General features: G+C 38.6%; 1 protein-coding gene across 7 annotated transcripts; it reads left to right on the top strand.

Annotated features, from left to right (window-relative positions):
* The first annotated feature begins 69 nt into the window (after positions 1-69).
* On the top strand, positions 70-26,987 carry SAXO4 (stabilizer of axonemal microtubules 4). 7 transcript variants are annotated; one of them, XM_087715058.1, is made up of 15 exons: positions 70-2,185; positions 4,335-4,417; positions 8,605-8,715; positions 9,881-9,998; positions 12,969-13,122; positions 15,461-15,589; positions 16,249-16,312; positions 19,648-19,742; positions 22,279-22,338; positions 22,909-22,995; positions 23,410-23,526; positions 23,649-23,743; positions 24,315-24,479; positions 24,625-24,712; positions 25,286-26,987. In XM_087715058.1, exons 3-14 carry the CDS (start codon positions 8,610-8,612, stop codon positions 24,710-24,712), a joined length of 1,278 nt encoding a protein of 425 aa, XP_087571184.1. In that variant the 5' UTR covers positions 70-2,185; positions 4,335-4,417; positions 8,605-8,609; the 3' UTR covers positions 25,286-26,987. The 7 variants fall into 7 exon arrangements, with proteins under 7 accessions (XP_087571184.1, XP_087571182.1, XP_087571185.1 ...); XM_087715056.1 differs by lacking the exon at positions 4,335-4,417; XM_087715059.1 differs by lacking the exon at positions 4,335-4,417 and having other exon boundaries at positions 8,610-8,715.
* Positions 26,988-27,434: the final 447 nt, after the last annotated feature.

Consider the following 27,434-nt stretch of genomic DNA (forward strand, 5'->3'; position numbering starts at 1 on the left):
AAAAGGCCCTTTAACCTGCTCCCCAAAGGTGAAAGGATGGGGCTAAACCTATATCTATTAGCTGGCAGTAATCATAATGGAGAAGCACCTCCTTGTTGTAGACCCTGTAATCTCCCATGAGAGATTAAGATGAGGAATGAAGACAGTAGGCCTGATGCCTAGCTATATAAGACATTAACAGGTTAAAACGAACACTTCAGATTGCATGGAGATTTACTGGCTTTCAAGGCAGGGTTCATGGCATCAGTGCCAGTTAGCATGCAGGCCATTGTATGTTGTGCCTCTGCAGTTGCAGAATAGCTTTTAAAAGCAAACTCCATATAGAGCGAATTGCAATTGGCTAATGTGTCGCTGAGTTACTATCTTCCCAGCTCCAGACAGTCACAACTGGCACCCTAGCGGCAACTGGGTTAAGGACCTCCTGGCTGTCACTAGAATCAAAGAATCATATGGCTGGAAAGAACCTTGGCGATCTAGTCCAACCCCTTCCCAAGGCAGGAGAACTACCTTTTGCCTACCTAATAGTATCTGTCCAGTACTAGCCACCTAAGTCTTGGATTCCCCTTTCAAAGGCAATGGTACCCTTATAGGAGAGAACCCACAACTGGGAGAACTTTCGTGTACAGACAACAACTCTGTTTTGCTTGAGTTCTGTTGTGGCCCATTTTTCCCGATCTAAATCCTGAAAGCTATCTGACATAGTGGATGATGGAAACAAAAGCTGTCAGTGATAGTTGATTCATCAAGGAATATTTCTGTTAATTCCATTGGGTATTGCCAATTCCAGGCTTTCTGTGCAGAGGTTAATATTGCATGTATGTTGAGGATTTTGACTCAGAAATATGCAAACACGATAACCACGATTTTATTGGCATTTATATTAACTTGTCTATTACCTATTTATTGACAATTGTGGCATTTTTAACAAGATAGCAACTGATGAGTAATAATGTGCAATGAGATACCATGTGAACAAAATTATATTCAGATATATCAGTGCAAATATTACTCTGTATGCAGCAACTTTATTCCTGCTTGGCCAATTTTTGGCATCTATCTGGCACAGCTGTTGCTGTTCTAGGTTTTTTCAGGCAAGTATCAGATTTTTGTAAAGGAGATTTCACAGGCATTTTTTGCTTTTGGATTCAGATGCTGCTCTGTTCTCGAACCTAGATAGAGGGATTTAAAAAATGACTTGGGAGTAAGTGATCTATATTGTAATCAAATCATCTGTCCCTGTCTTAGTGGTCATGAGAGTTTTGCATTAGAGCTCCCATCATCCCTGACTATTTTGACTGATGATTCATAGACAGAAATAAATTTTCAGAGAAGCTTGTAAATGACAGGTATCCAAAGTTTTATTTTTCCTGGTATTTTAAACATACAGGACAGAGTTAAAGAAATTATTTACTGTACATCCTTTTGTTGCCACAATATTCCTGTGGCATTGCCTGGAACTACCACAAGGTGTCATTATATGCATATAGGTGCTACTCTCAATGCTATTGAAAATGAAGATTTTAGATACAGGTTTGATCTAATACACTATGTAGCTTTATGTCTTAGGACTTGTTTAGGGATTTGATCCAGGTTTCACAGATTCTTAAATCAACCAATATACAGACCCAAGAAGATAGTTTTACATTCTCAAACAGCTATGATTATGATACAAAAATCTGCACTTGGAATTTGCTGACACTTAAATGTGCAGACTTGTAGAAAGCATGTTGCCTATATATAAATCCATTTTGTGCTATCAGTATTGCTTCAAGTCTCACAAATGGAATAGCATTATAACCGTAAAATTAATTGTTTCTGTGAATCTAGTGTGACACTGGATTGAAGCTATAATTGGAATATTGCTAGGAAAACTCCCATTTCTCATTACTCTGAAGGTTAACTTTGAACATCCCCGCCACACCTGATGAGAATCTGTAATGTGTCTGCCATGTTAAAAAGCCCCCAAACTGATTCCACTGGCTTTTCCACTGGATTCTATAAATGTGACTGTCTTGTGGACAGGTTCTCTTGAGCTGGTTGCTACGAGCTAGTTGCTAGGATACATATTGTTACTTCAGTTCTACACATTCCTCCAAGTTCCTAACTTAAGGGAATAATTTAGTCCTCTGGGATACTACAAGGATTCTGCTTACTGCAGTAAACCAATCAATATCTTGACTGGCAGGTAAGGACATGGTATTGCAAGATCTTGACATTGCTTCATGAAACAAGTTTTCAGGATAGAGGAGCATTTTGCCTCGAATTTGTATGTGGTTTGCCTTCTGTTTATTATACCAACCAAATTCTATTCAGACTTGTGATGACCACTTTATCATAGATTTGCTAGACATATTATTTGATTCCTTTTAAGGATAATATTGTAGAGACAACTTTTATTTAAAATGTGTACTTTGCTACTGAACTTTGAGCACTGAACTGTAAATTCAGAGTAATTTATTGAAGGGTTGAACGTAGTGCATTTGAAAATGTTAGTGCTTACACATCTTTAGATACAACATCTCTTTAAAAGTGGCTATGTTACTTAAAACCTGATTTAGGTTTGTCCCCTAGCTACGTATATACATTAGAGAATGCCTACACATTCCAGAAGAGTAAGTACCTATGTCTATATATTATCAGTATATTGGATATTTTGGCACTGGAAAGTTCTGTGGTTGAAGTTTTAGATGTTGCTAATGTTTGTGCACAATAGATAAAAAAAGATGAAAAGGATGATTCTTTTGGAGGAATCAAACTCCAACAGTACAAGTTTGAGTACAAGCTCAAAAAAAGAAGAGGCTTGTCATTACATTAGAGCAAAAAATTGATGTAATTGAACAACATGAACCAAAGAAATACTAAAATACCAGTTGGAATGTCTGATCACAGGGCACAATATTATAAAAATTCAGAGGAAATAAAAATAAAATTGCATCTTTTTAAGATTTGCAAATACTGCATTTTAAGGAGATTGAGAGACAATAAGTACATTTTTGTTAGGTAAGTTTATCTTTAGGAATGAAATTTAGAAGTTTTTTTGTTTTTATTCTTTCTAAGAGAACTCTGTGACATGGTTTATTATAAATTTAAATTAAAAATACATTTTTAGTTACATACACATTTCTCTTTTAAAATTTTTTGTTGCTTATTTCCGTTGAATTGAAACCAGTTTCTCAATTTTCTACAGAAATATTACTTTGAATAGTGCAAATTTGAATAAAATTTCATGGATTTATTATATAGCACTGAGACCAAGTTATATGTAGTATTTCAAGCAATATTCTCTGATTTTCAGTACTTCAAATAATTTCAACATCTGCTTCAAAGAGATATTCTATAAAATGACAAAAATGATTGTGTTAAGTGAGCATCAATGAACGACTGCCTAACTAGTGGCCACATAATTAAGATGTCAGATGAATATGTATGTATGTATGTATGTATGTATGTATGTATATGTATATGTGTGTGTATATATATATATGTGTGTGTGTGTCTGTGTGTGTGTGTGTATGTGTGTATGTATGTGTGTGTGTGTGTATATATATATATAATATATAATATATATATATATATATAATATATATATATATATATATATATATATATATATATATATATATATATATATATATATATGTTATATTTATGCTGATAAATAAAGGTGACTTTAAGTATATATATATATATATATATATATATATATATATATATATATATATATATATATATATATATAGTTATATAGTTTATATATATATATATATATATATATATATATATATATATATATATATATATATATATATATATATATGTTATATATATATATATATATATATATATATATATATATATATATATATATATATATATATAGTTATATAAATATATATAATACACTAGCACTAGAAGGGACCTTGGAGGTCTTCTGGTCCAACCCACTGCCTAGGCAGGAAACTATACCGTTTCAGACTAATGGCTACCCAACATCTTCTTAAAGACTTCTAGTGTTGGGGCATTCACAACTTCTGGAGGCAAGCTGTTCCACTGATTAATTGTTCTAACTATCAGGAAATTTCTCCTCCTAAGTTGCTTCTCTCCTTGATTAGTTTCCACCCATTGCTTCTTGTTCTACCCTCAGGTGCCTTGGAGAATAGTTTGACTCCCTTTTCTTTGTGGCAACCCCTGAGATATTGGAACACTGCTATCATGTCTCCCCTAGTCCTTCTTGCTGTTAAACTAGACATACCCAGTTCCTGCAACGGTTCTTCATATGTTTTAGTCTCCAGTCCCCTAATCATCTTTGTTGCTCTTCTCTGCACTTTTTCTAGAGTCTCCACATCTTTTCTACATCGTGGCGACCAAAACTGAATGCAGTATTCCAAGTGTGGCCTTACCAAGACATTATAAAGTGGTATTAACACTTCACGTGATCTTGATTTTATCCCTCTGTTTATGTAGCCTAGAACTGTGTTGGCTTTTTTGGCAGCTGCTGCACACTGCTGGCTCACATTTAAATGGTTGTCCACAAGGACTCCAAGATCCCTCTCACAGTTACTACTATTGAGCAAGGTACCACCTATACTATACCTGTGCATTTCATTTTTCTTGCTTAAATGTAAAACCTTATTATTTTCACAATTGAATTTCATTTTATTAGATAGTGCCCAATGTTCAAGTTTGTCAAGATCCTTCTGTATCTTAAGCCTGTCTTCTGGAGTGTTGACTATTCCTGCCAGCTTGGTGTCATCTACAAATTTGATGAGTTCCCCATTTATTCCCTCATCCAAATCATTGATGAAGATGTTGAAGAGTATTGGGCCTAAAACAGAGCCTTGGGGTATTCCACTGCATACTTCCCTCCATGTAGATGCAGTTCCATTGAGGACTACACGTTGAGTGGGGTTGGTCAGCCAGTTATGAATCCATCTGGTGGTGATGCTGTCCAACCCACATTCTTCTACTTTATGTAGTGGTAGGTTATGGTCTACCTTATCAACTGGAAGCTATAAATTCTGAGCTATAAATTGTGCATTTTATTTCTACAAAGCTCAGTAAAATATAAACAGACTTACCTTTATAAATCTCCCTATTTCAATTGGTTTCACCCCAGTAATTGCAGTAAGAATAAGAAGGTTTCAGTAATATACTCCTGAATTTACCAAGTAACTTCAGGACATGACACAGCAGAAGAGCTCTTTAGTGTGATAATGGTAAAAAAATGAAAATAACTGACCAAACATAGTAGAAGCATGTATTAGGGTGGCAACTACTATATCTTCAGATTGCTCTCCAACACTTCTGTTAAGGGTGAGGATTGGCTAGCAATACTACTTGCTTCAGTCATTGTGGCCTTTGTGCAAAGCATTTGGAAGACTAAATGTTTCGGGCAGCTATTGATAATAAATAAATAAATTAGATTTGTAAGGCCACCCAATTCAGAGTAACTTTGGGTGTTGTACAATATTAAAAGCAAAGCAAACAAAATAATGAAAAATGAAACAGTACAAAAACCTGGTATATGCTCACATTAACAATAATTCCTTTGAAGACTACGTCATTCAAATGAGCCAACAGCCTGATAAAACTCATATTGTGAGTACTTTTAAAAATCAGATTTGGGTGCTTGATGATACTTATGGAGAACTTTAAAAGGAGCATGGAACTAAGTTCTAATCTAGTGGGTTATCAGGAATATGCTGATATGTTTGATGCTGTGGACTCCAAATAAATGGAAAGATTCTTGATAGTATATGACAAGGTTCTCAATCTATGTCATGTAGGAGTTGGAATCTTGGCTTTTCTGGTTAATGAGAGGCCTGGAAGCTGGATTGGGGTAGTCATGAATTCCTTTTTATGGGAGTAGATAGTGCTCTCTGCACTAAAGGAAGCATTATGTCTCTTTCTAAATGGGAGATCCCTAAATCCAGAAAATCTGGACAATCTCTACCCCATCTTCATCTTTCCCTTTTGGGAGAAGACTTTGGAGTAAAGTAGTGTGGGTTTATTTGCAGAATATCATGGCAGAAGTGGATTCTCTGGATACTAGGTTCAAACTTGGATAGAAACTCCATTAGTAGTGCTTAAGAATGTCTTGCAACAGAATCAGGATGGAAGGAATGCTGCCCTTTTGATCCTGTTAGATTCACAGGAATCTCACAGGACCTATTGATAACATCAACCATAATATCTTCCTGGGTGAAGGTTAGGGGATTGAAAGTACATATTTTACACTGATTCTACTCCTTCCTAAATTGATGGTTTTACTCAATATTGAGGGGGAAGAAAGATCAAAGTTTTGCCTATTCCATGGAGTGCTTGGGACAACCGTAGCTTTTTTCACCATCCTATTTAACAACTATTTGAAATCATGAGATGTTACCTGCTGATCTGAGGTAAAATATCATTATTAAAATATCACTATGAGTCTGTAGAGATTCTCAGTCATCCAGGTCATGGTTGTCCCAAAGGTATTTTTTCAGGAGGCAACTGTACTTCCTTGTTTTTTTTATTTTGAAGATAGTTTACAGACTTTTAGCTATACAATTTGGGATGAACAGCCTTTGAATGATGTGGGAGTAGGAATGGATTTTCAGGGGGGGAAATGCAGACTACAGGAATCAGGAGCACTACTCAAGTGACCCTGAGGACACAGATAAAACTCCAAGGGCTTCAACAACCTGCTAAAAGGAAGCAGATTATGAACTGTCTGCAAGGAATATAAATCCATTCCCCACTATCCTGTCAGAATTGAAGAAGCTTCTTGGATGAGAAGCAAAACGTCTTCAAAAGAAAAAAAACAAGAAACTCCAGTCGCCTCCTGAAAAAGCACCTTTGGACTATCATCACTATGCTGATGATACTCAGCCATACGTCTCTGTCTTGGCATGAATCATAAGTGGTATTCTGCAGGTTCTGACCAGTTCTAGAGAACTGGTAGCAGAAATTTTGGGTAGTTTGGAGAACTGGTAAATACCTCTTCTGACTGGTCCCACCCCATCTATTCTCTGCCTCCCAAGTTCCAGCTGATCAGGAGGAAATGGGGATTTTGCAGTAACCTTCCCCTGGAGTGGGGTGGGAATGGAGATTTTACAGTATCCTTCCTCTGCCATGCCCGCCAAGCCACACCACACCAACCAAGCCATGCCTACAGAACCGGTAGTAAAAGTTTTTGAATTCCACCACTGGAAATGAACAGACAAAACTCAGGGATTTTATTTTTTAGAATGGATGGGGTTGTGTTCCCCCTCATAGAATAGGTATATCATCTGACAATTCACTTGGACCCTGAGCTTCTGCTGGAACAGCTAGTGAAAACTATGGCCAATAAATTCTTACCTAATTTCAGCTAGTGTGCTGGCTACAACTACTCATGGTCTCATTGCCACGTACTTGGACTACTACAATACATACTCTATTTGATCTTTTAGGGACATTCCAAAATTTCAGCTATTCAATGTGGCTGATAACACATTTCCTCTGGTCATTGTAGTGGCTACCTTTAGGTTTCTGGATACAGTTCCAGGTGCTAGTTGTTACCTATAAATCATTTTATGACTTGGATACTTGGCTACTGAGGAATAATTTGTTCTAGTTTGGATTTACCTTTCCTTTGTGATTAAAACAGCAAGGAATGCTGTGGGTTCCTGTTCCTTCTGAAGTTAAAGAGGTGGAGACAAGAAAAAATATGCCTTTTCTGTTACTGCCTCAGGGCTGTGGAATAATGCACCCCTTGAAGTAAATAAACAGAGGGGGTAGACATTTAAGAAGAAATTATAAATGAATATCTTCTGCAAAGCTACAGTTTCTTACCCACTGAGAGTTGTTATTAAAATTTATTCACCGGGATTATTTATTAATTGTATTCTATAATTTCTGTTATATGTTTATGGCTTTAAATGCAGCGGAGGTGGTATTCAGCAGGTTCTGACCAGTTCTGGAGAACCGGTAGTGAAAATTTTGAGTAGTTCGGAGAACCGGTAAATACCATCTCTGACTGGCCATGCCCCCATCTATTCTCTGCCTCCCAAGTCCCAGCTGATCGGGAGGAAGTTGGGATTTTGCAGTAACCTTCCCCTGGAGTGGGGAGGGAATGGAGATTTTACAGTATCCTTCCCCTGCCACGCCCACCAAGCCATGCCACACCCACCAAGCCACGCTCACAGAACCAGTATTAAAAATATTTGAATCCCACCACTGAAATGGAGTAATTATTGCAAGCCATCCATCCATACAATTGGGGAGAAATAGAAATGATGTTGAATAGTCAAATAAATGAAATCAGTATTATGCTATATACTGTCAAACCCGAGTGCTATGGCCATTTTGTTGTATTATGGTATCTCAATTACAATCCACTTCAGTTTTATTAAGTTTTTCTTTAAATCTTAAGATTCTATGATGTCACAGAGTTGTGTATGAGCTCACTCTGTTTCCAGGAGATCTAAACAGTCTAAATAAATACAACCCTAGGCCAAACTGATTTTTTCTTCTGGTACTCAGAAGCTTTCTAGTTCTCCAAAATGATGAGCGGCCAGTCTTCTCTGATAACTATTTCCCCGGGAAAATCTTGTACCACAAAATCTTTTCCTGTATCCACAGAGAAGATGGGACGTCTCCCCTTAGGTGCAGTTTCTCCCTATGTAAAAACAAGCTCTGGTGGAAGTATGGACCCCATGAAATTCTATTGTACCAGCTATGGGGCAGCTTATGGTAAGACTTTAAGAAATGTAGAAAAGAATGTATTCTCCTCAATTAATCTAAAAACTAGAATTTGAACCTTGCTTTTTTTACTTTGGATTGCAAGAATGTCCAATGTATAATTTATCTGTCCAGATGAAAAGTTAGAAGTTGGTAACTGTGGCACATGAGCAGAGAGGAAAGGACAAATTTGAGATTCTTTAGGATTTGTTCTAAAAACGTCAACAATATGCTTGGGAATTATATCCAGAAATACACAGAATTAACAGCTAAGTCTATAAATATATTTGATCAGGAGTGACTTCCGTGGGATCCAGCTTGTTATATTTGCTTTCCATGCATCATTATTCTTGCTTTACTGTTCAACCTGTGTCCCTTTCTTAGGTATATTGCTCTTATATATCTTTCTGTTATAGGCTGCTCTCTTTTTTTCTACATCCATACACTGCAATGCTTGAAATTTGGAAGAAATGGAAAAAATACCAACATTAAGTAATATAATCAAAGCTACAGTACCTCTATATGAAAGTAATAAAATTTATGTAAATTTGCCACATTATATTATATGCAGCAACCATTCCATGTTATATCATATAAATGTATATTTCATATAATGATATGTAAAAGTTTGTATTTTAAAATGCTTATTACTATTATCTATTTTCTTGTCTCTTTACTGGTGCTTTTGCTTTAATTAAATGATTATATTGGGCTTCCCTATCCTTTCCTTTCATTCCATTTCCTTCCCTTCCCTTATTTCCTTTCCTTCTTCCCCTTCCCCTTCCCCCTCCCCTCTCCCTTTCCTCCTCTTCAGAAAGCAAAGTAGTAACCTGCAATATCTTTATTTCACAAACTTCTGTATCCCAAACATAGTCCCTCCCCCCATGCAATCTGTAGACCTCCCCACAAAATGATGACAGTAAGCTGGTCCTAGCTGGCAGAGGGCAAATTCACCAAATAAAATGGTCACTCTCAACTAGACTGCCATTTTGTGAGGAAGCAGCAATCAAGCCCCCCTGTGATAACCATTTGAGAAGATATCAAAACATGTTTTCAGCATTTAGAAGTCTTGTTCAGCTGCTGTTTTGTATTATAGTTTATTACAGTGCTTTGATGGAAAGGTGATTTGAGCTGGCAGTGTAATAAGAAAAATATTGACAAACCTTTTCCCCCTCAGGTCAGGAAGGCTTTCGTCCTCGGAATGGCTTCCATTTTGGAGCAGGATATAAAAGCAACTACCGGCCTGTTGTCCAATACAACCCAAACCTGGATAAAATAGATAATCCAGCTGTGGGGTCAGTATCTCCTTTTTCAGGCAATTAGTACAATGTTTCAGATTGAGAGAGAGTAACTGGGATGTTTCAGCCACCCTCTTTATAACATGAGTACATTTCTTTAATCTATGTATCATCTATCTATCATCTACCAGTATCTTATCTATCTATCTATCTATCTATCTATCTATCTATCTATCTATCTATCTATCTATCTATCTATCTATCTATCTATCATCTATCCATCCATCCATCCATCCATCCATCCATCATCTATCCATCCTTGCCTATTCCTCTGTGTAGGCAAGGAAATATCTCTGAAACCACGACACAGGTTGTCTAGACTCTCATAATTCTATCTCTTCATCAGCATGGCTCTTTTTTCTGAAGTCTCTCTAATGTTGCCAGAAAGTGCAACTACAAAGTCTGTGACCAGAGAACAGCCACAAACTCAGCGTGTTCATCCTCCATTACTTCCTCTTTGCAGACAGAAGGGGCATGATATTGTAGGGCTATGCAAATCTTCTAGGGGGATGCTTGACTTAGATAAATAAAGATTTTCTGGAAACTGCTTCATGAAGCAACAGAGTCACTTCACTGTTAGGAGCCACCCGGCTTTGTTGTGCTCTCCTGTGCAACACACTCTGGCAATACTTACCAAGCTTTGACAAGACCTATTGGGAAAGATGTTGTTCATCCTCCAGACCTGTCAAGTAAGGCAGATGACATTCTGCTTGCCTCCTCTGGCAATGCTTGCCAAAGTTTTGGTGAATACTACAGAGGATACCCTCCTTGCTTCCTCTGGATAATGTCAGCCCTTCAAGATATATTAGACTACAAAACCAATGCCATGAAGATTGATATTACTTGTATTATAAAGCTACCTATAATAATATATAATAAAATGCCCAGATTAATGGAAGTCTGAATGTACTTCACTCTTCTTTCCCTTTATCTTTGTATGAACTAGGGAAATGTCTGAGACATTTACTCACATTAATTTCTTGGCCATGTTCAGCCTTTTTCAGTTGACTATTGCCTTGGTAAGTGACTCTTCCTCCTCTCCCTCAAGGTCATTCCCTCTGCCTTCCAGCATTGTTTTCCAGAAGCTTTGGCAAGCTGTGGCAAAAACCAGCACTGTCTTCTCTAGTTTTCCCTTGTTAGAGTCCAAAGAGCTTCTGCCTCTGCAGTGACTGCGTAGCTCTCTTGTTTTGGCAAGCAATAGCTGAGAGACAGGGAGAAATGAAGTAATGTGAAGTGCTCCACCAAAGCGAACCACATTGCTTCTGCAGCACATTTCTACAAATATAACCATCGACTAACATTTTGTACAACATAATCCACACCACTACAAATTATACTATGGCAGTGCATTACAGGATTCAGTTTTTTTCTGGTTAGTATTTGTTTTGGGCTCTCAACTGGATTTTTTTCAAGAAGATAACACACCCACCTTGATCAGCATTTAGAGCATCAACATTTGAAATCATTGTCCAAAGATCTGGGGCTGCTTAGGTAGACCTCATCACCTGCTTCTGAAACAGATGGCTTCTGTAGCCTGTCTCTAAGAGTGCTTTTGCAATCCCTCTGCAGAAATTATCCAAAATAATTTCCTGCTCACTTCTGCAGAGTCATAATAATTAATAACCATGATTTCAATAGAAGGTGCCATTTGCTAAAAGGGCACAAGCAGCTATGTTTACCCTGCTTTGGGAGAAGCATATTAAATTACCAAAACTAGTAAGAGATGGGTGCTCTCAAAAACAGAGGCAATCTTGAGTACAGATACCTGATAAGGGGGTATTTGATCACTCTCATTCAGAGCAGTGTGTTGCATATGACTTTTACTAAGTTGGCAAAAGAGATCACTCCAGGTTCTCAAAAAGTGAATGTAGTGATGTGTGGTGAACATGGGAAAAACTCTTAAACTGTTTACATATAGAAAGTGGACTAATACGGACCTATTTGCATCTGGACATCAATGTTGAGGTTGTAAAATCAATGATATGTCTCAAGAGGACAACATTAAAGTAGATATTATGAAACCAGAGTGTTTTAGATAATGAAAGTCTGGATTCTCCCATGTGGTAGATTGTCTCTGAGTCAGTGGGATTCAGAATTCAGAACTGTACAACCAACAGTATTTCTACACTAAAGTACTATGAGGCCAAGGTACACTGATTTGTGCTGGAATGCTCAGGCAAAATCAGGATAAAATCAACCACTGCATTTTTCACATAGTCTGCAAACTGTGAGTACAATCATGCAGGGGATCCCTAAAACATTTGCTGCAGAAGACTTTTGTAAAAGATTTAAGTATATTCTCTAAATCCATATTCTTCAAATCCAGAATTGAGTCATCCAGTCCAGGATCTTCACCTGCAGCTTTCTTGACTGAGTGGTGAGAAGGGTGGTTGTAGAGAGTCTCTATTGGAGGCCAGTAGAGTTGAACAGTTGCTGATTGACAACCAAGAGTTTTCAAAGGGTTCTCTTAGAATTCCCTTAGAACTAATGTTGAACAATTGGGTAACTAATATACATTTTCCACATATCCTCTGCCACTGGTCAGTTGTCTTTTGGAGATCCTTGATTATTAAGTGCCCTCAAATTGCTGTTGAGCTTAGGAAGCACATTAATAAATTTTCCTCCACGACAATGGTCCTTCAGGTCTTCCAATGGCACCTTAATCATCACTGTAACTAAGTCCATCCAATCTGTTGCTAATTGTGCTCTTTTTCTTTCCTTCTACCTTTTTCAGCATTAGAGCCTTCTCTAGAAAGCTGGGTCTTTGTTTAATGTATCTGAAATAATTTAAGTCTGGTCTTTTGCTTTAAATGGGAACTCTAGTTTGCTTGTTTGCTTGTTTTGTTTGACAGTCTATGATAACTTTAGGAGTCTTCTCCAAATCTGGGATATGAGCAAACTTCATAAAATGCTTTTGGGCTGGAAAGCAGAAGTATTCTTAAGCTGTATATTGTCTTGCCTAAATAGGAAACTCCTCCAAGATAACTATGAATCCACAACCAATACACATTTCCAGCCCCTTCAGCTCCCTGATGGGAAGTATCCTCTTCCCTGGAGTGTACATCAGCCAGGCAGTGGGTATGTTCGAGAAAAGCCTCTAACTTTTCCCACAACCAAAACAGTAAGTATCCTAACTTTACATTCTGTCTTTCTCTTGTGGATGCATGTTTTCCTGAGAATGGTAGTAACAATGTCCACTGATACTGGCTTAGGGTCAGTATCAGGAATGGGATATACCTAGTTTAATTAAAAGGATTAGGGATGACATGATAGCAGTATTTCTATATTTGAGGGGCTTCCACAAAGAAGGGGGGGAAATCTATTCTCCAAAGCTCCTGAAGGTAGGACAAGAAGCAATGGATGGAAACTAATCAAGAGACAAGCAACCTGGACCTAAGGAGAAATTTCCTGGCAATTAGAGCAATTAATCAGTGGAATGATTCGTCTTTAGAGGTTATGGGTGCTCCAACACTGGAGGTTTTTAAGAAGAGATTGGACAAGAATTTGTCTGAAATAGTATAGGGTTCCCTGCTTAAGCAGGGGGTTGGAACTAGAAGTTCTCCAAGGACCATTCCAACTCTATTAGGGTTCCCTGCACTGTAAATATGGACCAATGCTGAAAGATAATGTGTGTGTATTGAGAGGAGGAATATTGAATCTTTGGATAATTGAGCTTCTCTCTGCATGGTCACAAGATCTAGTGCACTCTACTGCCAAGCAAGGTGAAGACTGTGGAAGCAAAATTGCTAAATTTATAAGATCAGGTGAGAATGTGTCAGGATTCAGAATGAACAAAGATGACTAAGAGAGTTAAAATCTGATGTCGCAAACAGAGCAGCACAAATGATTATGTATAGCACAATCCTATATATATATATTACTCAGTTCACTTTTAATGTACTGTGTGTACAATAGATAAATGGGACAACATTTCTAAAATATCTGAGACTTGTGTAGGTTGAATGTATGTGTGCGTCTCGGTATACATGAGGAGAAACAGTGTCCATATGTGCATCCTCAAATAACATCTGGGAAACTCATTTACCAAAACTACAATTCTACAGTCTTCTGAGTGGTTCTTCTAAATGGGTCAACAATCATGAATGGGATTCTGGGGAAATCCAATATACCTGCAGAGCACCTGATTATTGAAAGTGGCCACTGGAGGGTTTTATAACATTAAATCTTCCGCAAACTTGCTTACTCTTTTTTTTTTAAGCCAGGATGATATTGTTTCAGACTGTTGTGATTTTTTCAGATCTGGATCTAAATTGGGATTCTATGAAAACAGAGTTGTTTACATGGAAGGAGATTTATTTGTTTGCTCACTTATCCACCCCCAAGAGTCGAGTGCACCGAAGGCACTGCCAATCATAGCTTGGCTAGCTGGTTAGTAAGAGACTGCATTGCCCTGCCACTTCCCCAAGTTCATTCTACATCCCTTCTTCTTGTCAAAATAAATAAATACTAAGGCATTAAGGAATCATCATCACGTTTTAGAACTTAATCCAGTCAATATAGATAAGATTTCAAGTGAAACTGCTGTAATAGAAGAGAGCTATTTGAGTAAGCCTGTATCTTAATATGACTCCTGAAAACACCCAAACATAATTTTAATAAGAACCCAGTTATCCTGTAAATATGCAACTGCTTATATTCTACCTAGACAGGAAAAGAATGGATGCCTAGTTTTGCCAAATGCAATGGCTTCATAATTATGGTCTTATTTTACTACAGTGTTGCTGTAAGAGCAAAATGCAATTTACCTTTTATGTTGTGGGCTTTTAGAAAAACACCATAACATTATTTTTCAAAATGTTCACTACAACAGAGATTTAAACGTTTATTCAAAAGTTATATGCTGCAATTCATACTACTTTGTTTAAAGTATATAAGAAATAGAAAAAAGTATGAGATGGAGAGGTATAACATACGTTATTTCACAGCTTTCTTGTCTTCTGGTACCAAGACCTGGCCATAGATAAAATGCAGGTCACAATTTCAGCTAAGGAAACATAGAAAATGTTTTCTTGGCATTTCTGCCTTTCTGATTGCTTTCAAGACTTGTCCTATCAATGGAGGAAAGCATATGCCCCAGGCAACTGATTTTGTATACCGTGAAAGGCAGCAAATAGTTATCTAAATGTATTGGAGTTTCTCTATCAGAAATTGTACATTTTCTGCCCCAGGTGCCAAAGGAACTTGAGCAGCTTTTGAATAAGCCATTTATTTATTTATTTATTTAAATTTGTGATAGCAGCTCACAACACATTGCCTTAATATGGACTTTGGATGCCATTGTGTTTTCTATCATGCAGCAAAATGTCTTGGAATGGTCTACCTTGATCTTCTCCTCTCTTCCTTTCCTAGAGCAAGTCCAGCAGCATTTCCATTCCCTTCATCCCATTATGTTTTAGCTCATTGCTCTTCTCAGATGCCAACTGGGTTTGATATTACAGGTCAAAAAGGTACATTTTGACACAGCCAACCAGGGAGCTGAAGCTATGATAGGGCTGGAGCCCAGACATGTCCCTGCACTCCACAATACATATGGAAAAGGCTCAGTTGAAGCGGAAAATGCAAGACACGTGAGTCTGTGGGCTCCAATAATTGGAATGAGATGCCATTAGAAGGCAGCAAAGGATTGGGGATTTGATATGTGGTGAAGGTGGTGATATTGAAGGAGAAGCACTTATAGGGTTTTCTGCCTCAAATGTCAGAACAATTTGGATAAACCTGGGCACTCAACACTTAAATATAAAAAGAAAAGATTGGTCAGGGTACGCATTTGTTGCTCTGCTCAAACAGGAAAACATTTTGAGCAAGCTCTAGCTTTCTAAGTTATAACCAATATTGGACTTGGAAGCTTAACAGTAGCTATAAAAATTAAACACTTCCAACTACTTGCTTAGGCTTCCTTACAGCTGAGAATTCGACTAAGAGGTTGTGTCAAAGACACCATAGAAAATATGAGCTTGTGATTTATAGAAATAACAGTGATTTATAGAAATAACAGCTGGCATTGCAAAGGAATTAGACATGAAATCCAGACATGAAAGGCAGCTGAGGAGAAAGGGCAATGTTTTCTAAAAGAGCAAGAGAACTAATGAAATATAGCAAGAATAACTGGTTTACTCACAGAGAGAAAGGTGGATGGGATGTAGCTTAGCGAGACTGAAAATATATTGAGAAGATAAGGGTGGGTTAATTCCAGAGAACATGGTCTTCTTCTTTGTTGTATTTATAGGGACCTCAGTTCATGTCCACGGAGTACGGCTCTAAGTACCGCTTCAACATTCCAGGGCAACCAGGTATAATTTCTATGCATGTAATGCAACATAATAGTTGCTATATTTATGCTACTATTATGCATTAAAGCATAATTTGTTTTTTTTTTGGTGGGGGGGACTTGGATTATCACAACATCTGAAACTACCCACGGTGGTTTTATATCAGTATACCTGAAATACTGTAGATCCACAAAACACTATATGTCACATTTAATTCTTAAGTTGGAGTAGCTAAACCAGGGGTAGGCTGCTATGGGTTCACCTGGATTCGGGAGAACCTCCAAATCCTACTCCAGCTGGCCCAGTCCACCCCGCTCCCCTCCCAGGAGCCTCCATGCAGCCCGTTTTGGATGCAAGGTAAGTGCAGGACCCGCATGGAGGTTCAGGGAGGGAGAAAAACAGGCCTCCCAGAAGGCCTCTGGAGCCCAGGGGAGGCAGTTTTCGGCCTCCCACAGGCTTGAGGAAATCCTTCAGAACCAGAGGAAGGTGAAAATGCTTCGCCTCCTGCCATGGTGCAGGAGGCCGACTAGGTCATGCCCACCATAGCCACGCCCACTCAGCAAGGGCAGAGAACCTGTTGCTGAAATTTTTGAAGGCCACCCCTGAGCTTCACAATTTTGCTTTAGCTGGGTCTTTGGCCCTCCAGGATTGCCTTTCACTGGCTTATTCTGCATCAGCTTACTTTGGAACAGCTCCATCTCTCCGAGATCCTGCTTTGCTGCCTTAAAATGGTAAGGCAGGAAAGTACCGAGAGGATAGAACGAGGAACATCAGAAGTGTTAGATCGGGTAATGGAGAAGCACACAAAGGCTTCAGTAACAGCAGCTCTTTATTGCAAGTAAGGTAAACATCTGGCTGAGGAAGGGTTGGACAGCAGCCCTTTTAAAGGGATCTGTCAGACCCTTTGACCAATGGGCTTAAATCTCTGTTCCCGCTGGAACAGAGGACCTTGGTGGAAACCACTGTCTCTGTAAAGACCAAATTATGGTGGCAACATGGAATGTAAGTAGCATGAACATAAGAAAGCTTAACACAATGAAATATGAAATCTGTTCTGACCCCCCTCCCTACGCCAAGGCACTCCAAGACAAGATTACTGCTAGACAATTTATTCACAGTAAATTAATACACTGACAAGACCTGGACAGCAATCCAGACTTCCAAGATAAGAAATACACTCGAGAGCTTCTCCAGCATTGGTATATTAGTTGAATCCTGCAAACAGCCTCCTCCCAAAGTCTCTCCTTATATACTCTCTTGGGAGGAGCCTAATTACAACCACCTGGGTCCAATTATCTTCTGTATCTGCATAGTTGCTCTCCGTGTTTATCTGCCCGCCTTTGCCTGGCGTCCGGAACCAACTCCCTTTGGCTTTCACCACTGCTCCACGCCTCAGGCGCCTCCTGGTGGCCAACCAGCCTCTCTGGTCCCTGCTCGGAGTCTGAACCCTGTCCAGGGTCCTCCACATCTTCCAAAGCCGACTCATAGGGCCCCTCGCTGTCGGAGTCTGTTTGCAGCTCCAATGGCTCCTGCTGGGTCACAACAGAAATCTATCTTAGGTATCAGCACTTGAAATGTACTGGAGGTAGATGCTTTCAATCAGAAGACAATACAGCAGAAATATTTCTCTTGTAACAAGAGAAGACAGCAAAGATATTGGAAAGAATCTCAACAGAGAATTTCTTACACAGCTGTTAGAAAACCCAAACAATATTATAACAACATCTGTGAAGATATCAGAGATGAAACAGATTTAGAAATATAAGAAAAGTCTTCCAAAAATTCTCCAAATTCAGAAGGAATTAACTTGCCACGATATTCTGCATCTACAAAGATCATAACCAAGCAGGCAATGGTTTCCCCATGATAAATGTTGGACTTTGAAAAAACAGTACAGAGAAAGTATTGAGGCTTTTGAACTTTGGGGAAGACTTTTCAGAATCCTATGGAGCGCCACAAAAACAAATCATTCATACAATAAATCAATGCGGAATTCTTACTTGAAGCACAAGTGACTAAGTTCAAATTATAATATTTTGGTCCATTATGTTATCTTTGGCCCAAAGATCCAATTTCCTTGAAGAACCCACAATGCTGGTAAAAATGGGAGGAAGAAGAAGACAATCGGTAGCAAGGTCAATGGGTGAAATATGTACAATAGCAGTTGGTATACTATTGGAAGATTGAAGGGTTAGGTATGGACAGATTATCCTGGAGAAGGTCTATCTATGAGGTCACTAAGAGTTGATACCAACTTGATGTCACATAATTAATCACTGAGAGACATATAAGAATCTACCAGCCAATACTATTGTTTTCCATAACCAATACAATAATTTCACAACCATTAGAAAGGAACCATTGAGATTACTAAATATACATTTCAATAATTATTTTCTTTCAATTTTGTTTGGAGAGGGTTGTCTTTTATTGTTTTTATTTCTTGTCCTATGGTGATTTTAGCATTTAAGCCATATATTTTAAAAAATAATAATTATGGAGTTGCTTACATAATTTAAAATTGGAGATCAAAGAAATTGAACTGTGCAACATTTTTAAAACATCTCAAGAACTGTGAGATATTTGGAAAAATCTTTTTCCTGGACAATTTCTCACAGTATGAAAGTTACATACAAATGCTCAAGTCCCTGCCCTGTCTAAAAAAATAACTTCACATTACAGGTAGCAGCCATGCAAAATCCATGCATCTATTTTGAGGAACATTTCTGCATACTCCAGATTTTTGCTATACAATTTTGCAGTTTTTTAAAAAAAGCATCCTGTTTTATGTAGCTTGCAGATTATGTGATATCTGTCATATGGCGAGTGAACATCAAAGAAGAAAGAGCAACTAATGAAGGCTTATTGGCTCTCTTTGAATATATTAAGAGCAACAGATCTTTGAGTTAGGGGACCAGGTGCAACCTCCAAAGGTTTTGTAAGCACAGTGTAGCATCTCCCTCTTCCCTTCCTTGATTTCACTGTTGAGTAAGATGAAAGGAGCTTGAGGAAATAGCAAATTATAATGGCTTCCGTTACAATAGGTTTATATAGAAAATGAAGCAATTTTAATCACAATTGGCTAGGCATCACCTCCAGAATCAGAGAAAAAGTAAACCTCCGAATAGCAATTGAAAAGAAAAAGCATCCAGAAAAGGTTAGTACTATAAGCAATTTAAGCCCTTTTAAACTTAATATTCAAAGCTAGGGCTCTCACAAGGTTTTGCATGACTCACTGGTGTTAATTTGTGAGAACTGAACAGATCAGTCCAGATTCCCAAGATGTTTTTGAAGTCATTTACTGTATATGCCCTTCCCCCCCCTCAGTGGACATCTTTATTTTTCTCTCCATACAGATTTCCTGCAAAACAAAACAATTGGAGCCAAAGAAGAGTCAGGATTTACTGAAGGCTGCCTTGCTAACCCCATTGTGGAGAAACTAGCATCTCAGGTCCTCACAGTAGCTTTGGTTTCTTCTGCTGTTCTTCCCAAGGGGCAGATGAAGCATCATATTAAAGATGCTGCAAAGCAGACTTGGCAAAATGGTGCCCTTCTTCTCCAGTTTTTCTTGAGTTTCAACAATTGCTTTCCCTCAATACATGGGCTCCCTTTCTGTCACTGGTGTCTGCAGGGAGGGCTCAAAAAATGAAGATGGTGTCCACAATCATCTTATCAAAGTTTACCCTTTTAGATCACAATGCCCATAAAAATGGGCCTGGCATGGTTGTAGCCACCATCTTAACTTTTTGACCATCTCCAGCAAGGACTCCTGTTTACTATAGGAGCAGGATAATTTGTGAAACAAAAGAGAAAAGAGGAATCTCACATTCCAGTAAAAGAGGTTTTATCCATCTCAACAGATGGATAATGGTGAAAATAAAAAGAGTACAAAAATGGTATTAAAATAACTTGAACAAAACATATATGATCTAACAATATTTTTTAGAATAGATAATTTGGGTACATTTCAAGTAGTTCAGCAAATATCTAAAAGAGAATAAATTCAAGTTGTAGGAATAAATTGTCGAATTAGGCTAAAAATACCTGTTTATGGAACTCAGATACCAAATTTAAGAATATTGCCTTCACGAGCATAAGAATAATTAGTTACAAGACGCATCACCATTAGAAACATGTAACAACTGTTTTACCTCTTTTGGGAATGAAAGTAAATGAAAAAGAAGAAAAATCTCCATTAAAGAAAAAGTAAGGCACAGAATTATTTTACCTCATGGAATTAATGAGAGTGTTTTGCAAAACCAACTGAGGTTGAGAGCAGTTCTTTGATTTGTAGTACAAAAGGGATTGTGAGCTGCAAGGGAAACCTTAAAGAGAGACATGTTTAAATCAAGGATAAGTACCGGATATCTTCATCTAAACCCTTGGGCTAAGATTATTGAGTAGTAGTATACCATGACATGGTATTCTATTGCCCACAAGCATAAATCTGAGAGGTTGTAACAATTATTCATGTTCACTTTGACCTACAAGATAATACATAAACCAGCACGATGACAAAAGAAGACAAGCAAGCAGATATTTTTAGTCTTAGAACTGTTGTGTTCCTGATTGGCTTCCCTTAGAGCTTTCTCTTTAAAAGCCAAAAGGTGTGGTGTGAGTGACTTTTTTCTGAAACATGACAAAGGCAAAAGTGATATTAGGGATGAAGGCAAAACGTCTAATGCCTTCCCCTGCACACTGCAGTCTAATTTGTCTTCTCTTCAATCAGGGTTTGTATGTATATTATACATCCTATCATAGCTGCCCTTTTCGCAAACCTGACTTCAGGCAGAAAACAACAAACAAGCAACAAAATAAACAATATTAAAAACAATCCACCATTAAAAATATTATTAAAAGATTAGGAGATAGCATATTTGATGTTAAGGCAATGTAGCCACCTCGTCTTAAAAGAAAGTGCATTAGAATTCTGAAAATGTAAATAACATCCTGCTTGATTGACCCTTAGTCACAATGTTTGTTCCTTATTTTTAGAAAAATTCCAGAATCCCTGTAGGATTTTGTTTTTATTTTCTGATAAGTTTTTATAAATGCTCTTGTTTCCCTTATACCAATGTGTCTACTCTACGGCCCTCCAATGTTGTCTGCTAGTTCCTACCCCAATAGGCTTTAAATATACTACACACACACCATACACACACACACACACACACACACACACAGACACTATATTTCTTCTATGAAAATTGGATGGATTTAGTCTTGGATTATTTTAGAAATATGCCCACCTGCCAGTAATAGGTCCAAGCAAGGTATGCTGAGGTACCATACACAGGAGCCGAAGCTAGAAGAGGGGCCGGTAGCATTCTAATAATTTGATACTTCTAGCTTGTTATATCTTTCAGGAGCTATTTTTGCCAGCACATTTTTCAAGGGTACAAATCGCAACAAATCAGGGCACAAATTCCCAGACTGAAGGTTCCAGAATATTATTTTGTGTAGGGTTTCCCATACAAATATCAAACTCATTTTCATTACCCATATGTGGCTAAAAGACTACAAGCTTGGGGGAACCCCTAGATTTGAAGACACACAAAAACTCTTTATGAAAATAAAGGAGAAAAGATCCCAGTTAAGATCAATGATATCTGAGCATGCTTATTTGGTTTGAAATTCTGGCTGGGGGAAACAACCTTATGGAATGGAGTACTATGGAAAAGGGTATGTCTGGCTGGAAACTTAAATACACTAAATACTGTTGTTATAATTACTACTTATGCCCTGCCATCATAACAATGCTACCGTAGTGATAATAATTACTACTACTTATGCCCTGCCTAAGCTGATCCAGATACCACCAGTATTAGTTCAGATAATTAGATAGTATTAGTAGGGTCTCCTACTAACCTGGCTCCTTGGGTTTCCCCCTCCAATATAGTAAAAGCTATAATAAAATAATTGTTATATCCAATCTGTTTCTCTCTCTCTAGGTCTAAGTAGTTGTTTTCATTTGTTTTGCTTTGTAGAACAGCAATCCTGGAATCAGCATTATGAAGGCAGATTATCTACCATCTTCTTTTCCACATGTAAGAAGTGCACCTACTGGTGTGGATGGGGCTGGATTTGGGATGGGCTTCAAAAATTTCAGCAATGGCTTCTCTACCCGGTTGCTGAGTGGGTGTGGCCATAATGGGTGTGGCCTAGTTGGCCTCCTGCACGAGGCGGGGCGGGGGGAGGATTTGCGCCTTCCTTGGCTCCAGAGGCTCCTCTTGAGCCTCCAGGAGGATGAAAACAGCCTCCCCAGGCTCTGGATGCTCTCAAAGCCAGAAATAGGCCCGTTTCCGGAACTTCCTTAAAGCCCATTTTTCCTCCTCCCCGAGCCTCTGCATGGGCCCTGCACTTACCCCGCATCCAAAATGGGCCGTGTGGAGACTCCTGGGAAAGGCAGGGTGGGGTGAAATGGGCCAACCAGGGATGGGATTTGGAGGTTCTCCAAACCGGCCATAATGTTAGCTACGGGGGAGCTGGAGGAACCCATAGCAGCCCACCCCTGGGATGAAGAAAATATTATTTCCATTTTTATTGTTCAAAATCTACCCCTGTATATGTATACCATAGCTATCCACACATCTTTATTTATTTTTTCTTCCTGAGAGGGGGATGAGTTTCTACCAGTCCTTTCCAAAGGCTCTGAGCGAGGCTCTGGATTTAGTCGGCAGAAGGATCTTCGCCTTGGTTCTTCAGTAAGTGACAGCTCTGTGTTGACAGAACAGGCCCTTCCCCCCATTTCATTTTTCTCTGCTTTGAACTTCTGCTTTCATACACAGGAGAAATGTGTCCAAAATTTTTCACAGCTATTTTTGAATTATCCTTATGTTTGTAGTTCTTCTATCTGCTATGTTTCGCTGACTGCTTTCATTACCACTTTTTGTCTGTTCTTTTACATTTTTCCCTATCAGCATCTGCAAACAGATACCTCTCTTTTCTCCACTTCTTTTTTAGTTGTGCATGGGCTTCCCAAACTCCCTTATACTTTTTAATAAATGTATCTTCCATTACCTTTCTTATCCTGATTCCTATTTTTTTGTTGTTTCTTACTTCTATACTTCACCAACTCCTTAAAATTCCTTTGTTTGTTATGGTTCTCATTTTCACAGGGACCTCCACCCAATGCAGAAGCATCTGGGCCACTGAGCCATTCTCAGTTCCAAGGCCTTTTTCGACAGCCTCAAACACAAACCAATCTTCTAGGACGAGAGTATGTAGGCAACAAGGTATGTCAGATGTATAATATGGGAGTTATTTGGGGATCTTAGAATTGTTTTCATAATCACATATTTCTTGTCCACTTTTTTGAGGCATCCTTAGTTCCGCTTTCATGCCTTTCTCCATATAGGAGTCATCGGGATTCAGCACCAACAACCTTAATTATGTGACACCTGCGTATGACCCAAATCTGCCCAACAGGTTTTTGACAAGCTATAATTCCAAGTGAGTTTGGTAGTAGTTTACCATCCATATTAGGATAGTAACATTCAGGGAGTCAGTTTGGTCTACTGGTTAAGGCAACAGGCTAGAAACCAGGAGGCCACGAGTTCTAGTTCTGACTTAGGCATGAAAGTCAGCTGGGTGACTTTGGGCCACTTGTTCTCCCTCTGCTCATTCAATGCCTGTCACAATAGGTTGATCCAATAAAAGCAGACCCTGAACTTGCAGGAAAATGCTAGGAGGGGGGAGGGAGATAGTAAATTTCCAAAGCTCTCTTAAAGCATATTTTTTTCCTATCTGTATAGGATTCTTTTATCTGTATGGGTCAAGTTATTTGAAGCAAGGACTTTGGAGGATGGATAGTGGGAGGAGAGGGCAGAAAAAAATAGTGGGCCTGCTATTTGTAGAAAAACAAATATTCGTACCCTAGTGTAAGCTCTCAAACTGCAAGTCTGCAGTGCCAGAGGCAAGCAGTGCCATAGTAAAGACATACAGTATCTCTGATTTCTATTTGTGAGATCACAAGAAGCAGTTGCTGGATCTTCCAGGCATTAATCATCTTTCTCTTTATCAGGTTTTATGAAACCATTTCAAAGGGAGTGGACAGGGAGGGCTGGACCCGAGGGGGTATCCAGCCTCAACAAGCAGGTGGCTTTGCTACGAACAATCACGGAACTGGCTTAGGAAGTGATCCTAATGCTACAGAAACCTTGAGGACTGTTCATCCCCATGTTGGCAGGTGACATCATAGGGGCAGGGCTGTTTCTTTTTCTTTTGCTCCATCAAGTCATTTCTGGTGCCTGTTGCCATTTCATCTCTTTCCCTCAGGTGCCTTCTACCCTCTTTTATTTATCTCCCCCCCTGCTTGCCTTCTGCCGTTATAGGACGATCACAACTGTTGACCCATTCTATCGCGATTCTCCCCATGATCGGCGCTTTGCTGCTCTTCATCAGACAGCTGTCCCCAATTAAGTAAGTAACTTGGTCCATTGCACTTTTAGGCACTCCAAAAGCAGGGCAAAATATGACGGTATTATCAGGTTAAGATATGTAAGATTATAGTAGTACACTGTATGAGTTTAATAATTCAACTACTGTTGAGAAACTAAAGCTCAATTTAGTTCCTCCTGTGTCTACTCAAGATTTCCCAGTTTCAGAAGAAAATGCAGATATTTGATATTTCTCTCTCTCAACCAGAGGTGGGCTTCTGTTGGTTTGATCCGGATTGGGAAAACTGGTAGTGGCGGCAGCGGGAGGCTCCAGCCACCTGCCTGCATGCTCAGAAGTGTTGTGCGCACTCATGAGCGAACCGGTAGTAAAAAAAATGGAAACTGACCACTGGTCTCAACACACAGCAAAACGACACAGAACCATCAAGTCGTTTTCTCTTTTCAAGAAAAGTTCTAGGAACTTGCTACAGATCAATGTTGCAGGGGAGGGAATCTCACAAGTCATAAATGGAGACTATTGTCACATTCATGTCATCCTTATTTTTCCGTTCAGCATAAAATCTTATCCTAATTTTATATGTTTGCCTCTTTCCAGCCTCTCTTCAGAAGTGAAAAGCACAGTGATGTCTTTAGACTTCAAGGAACCACTCTACATGCTAAGGAAGGAGCGTCACGAATTGTACTGTCATAATGAATCTGTCTTATTTTATGTGGTATTGTTTTAAAGAAATTAAGACATATATTCAAGCTGTGTCTCCTGTCCTAGATTAGCACCTTGAAATGGATTAAAAAATATTTGGGATAGTTATGGTTTTTATAGAGTTTCTGCATCTCTATAGCTGTAAAAAACTTGGTGGCATAATGTGAGCATCTGACTAGCTGAGAGCTCTTAATGTCTCTCTAACTACAGAGTAAAAATACCAAGAAATAAGGGCCTGTCCCCATGACATTGCTTTTATTTCATCCTTAATTCACAGTAGAAGAAGCTTAAATTTATATTTAGCTCTTCCAATTTTGAAGTGATACTTTCCACCTTCTGGGACAACTTTTGTTGTAGCTGTATATTTTCATGCTTTTTTGGTTACATGGTTGATGGTACAGCTGGAGGTTGCTGTGAACATAGCCCCTTTCCCACTGGTTGCTGGGCGTGGCCCTCCATTGGCACTTTGATTTGGAACCCAGGACATACAGGTTTCTACAGAAGTACCCTAAAGTATGCTAGATCCACAGATTCCTCTACCCCCACTAATTGACAGGTCAAAAGATGCAGCAGAGGAGTGCTTTGTGTACTGGAAGATAGCACCTCCAATACTTGCAATCCTCCTTTGACCTATCAGTTGGACTATTTTGAAAAGGAGTCACCTGTGTTAAAAAAAAAACAGTTGGCTGGGCACAGGCATGGAGCACTTCTATATCTGTGAGCCACCAACCCAGTAACTTTAAAGCTATCTAAACCCTCCATCCTAGATCACTATTCACACTTGTCTCAATGCATATTAAGAGGTGATTATGATTCCTTTTCCTGATGGCAAGTTAAGCTTGGTAGGAGAGGAGATGAATCCAGGGAAAATCTACCAATCTTTTTCTTTAACTTTAAGGGCAGTTCTTGATCTTGTGATGGAGGCTCACTTGGGCTTGGGAGTTGGGGCTGCACAGATTATGCCAGCATATGTTTTGCTAGTTTAAGAAATGGAAAAATGCATGTGAATGCAATCACAAAGAACACCTAATATGCATATGCTGCTTGCAACATGCCGGGATGTTCTGGTTTGGGAAACATTTTCTTTTCCATTTCCAAATATCCCATCACTACATTTGTGCAATCTTTTCTAAAATCTGTTAGGGAATATCAATATCTAAGATAAAAGTGCCACCTATCTGTGACATACTTCATATATTATTCTTAGCCACTATGTGTTCTACTTGGTTCAGACTTTATTATTTATAAATTTTGGTCTTTAGTATAGCATGAGTCACAAGCCTAGCTATTGAGTAGGTGATGCTTGTGACCTAGTCATATACGTAAGTGTCACAAAACCAGAAAGAAATGGACGGCAGACACCGAGATTTTCTTTTAGGAGACTTCTCCTATCACACTTCTTCTATCCTGGAGGGCTTCATTTGTCATCTGTAGTGAAATGGTGGTCCTATTCTGCTAAAAGTGAAAAGTGATGGAATGTTAGAGCTAATGCAATGTGCCTTTACAAGTTGAACCTAACCTGTGACCCCATTGGGCCTTTGTTGAGAGAAAGATAATGCAGTCTGATGTAACCAGAATAAACATTAAATGCTAAGCCAACCATATATTGTTTTACCTCAATGTTGCATGGTCCCATAACTATCTAAAAAGAGTACGTTTTCATAAGTAGAAAAATAATTGAAGTGGCAAATGAACTTCAATAATATATCAGTATTTACTAATCTAAACAAATGACCAGAATGACCATGGGTAAGCAAAAAGGCAGTGAGAGCAGGAGTTACTTCCAACTTCCTGCTGGCTTCCCCATTGAGTTTCCTTGTGAGAAGCTGGCAGCAAGCATCAGAAATCACAATCACTTGACTGAGTGGATGTTACCACATCTACAATTTTGCAAGTAGATTGGGTCTGAATATTGTAGAAATTTCAATTTCACAGGAGAAATGAATCCTAGGTTTTTTAGACATATTTTTTAAGTTAGCAGATTTTAAATACCTCGATTTAAGAATTGTTGCAATTTAATGGACCATTTCAACTAACTTGAGGG

The sequence above is a fragment of the Thamnophis sirtalis genome, unplaced genomic scaffold (assembly GCF_051295495.1).
Source record: "Thamnophis sirtalis isolate CommonGarterSnake01/CBP01778 unplaced genomic scaffold, rThaSir2_p1.2 scaffold_1, whole genome shotgun sequence".
Taxonomy (NCBI): domain Eukaryota; kingdom Metazoa; phylum Chordata; class Lepidosauria; order Squamata; family Natricidae; genus Thamnophis; species Thamnophis sirtalis.

Bases quoted from the DNA above. Each gene is read 5' to 3' on its own strand.
- SAXO4 (XM_087715038.1), top strand. From the start codon at position 8,526: ATGATGAGCGGCCAGTCTTCTCTGATAACTATTTCCCCGGGAAAATCT. The intron at 22,339-22,908 runs GTAAGAAGTGCA...TCTTCCTGAGAG, and splicing joins TACCATCTTCTTTTCCACAT to GGGGATGAGTTTCTACCAGT. The intron at 23,527-23,648 runs GTATGTCAGATG...TTCTCCATATAG, and splicing joins GAGAGTATGTAGGCAACAAG to GAGTCATCGGGATTCAGCAC.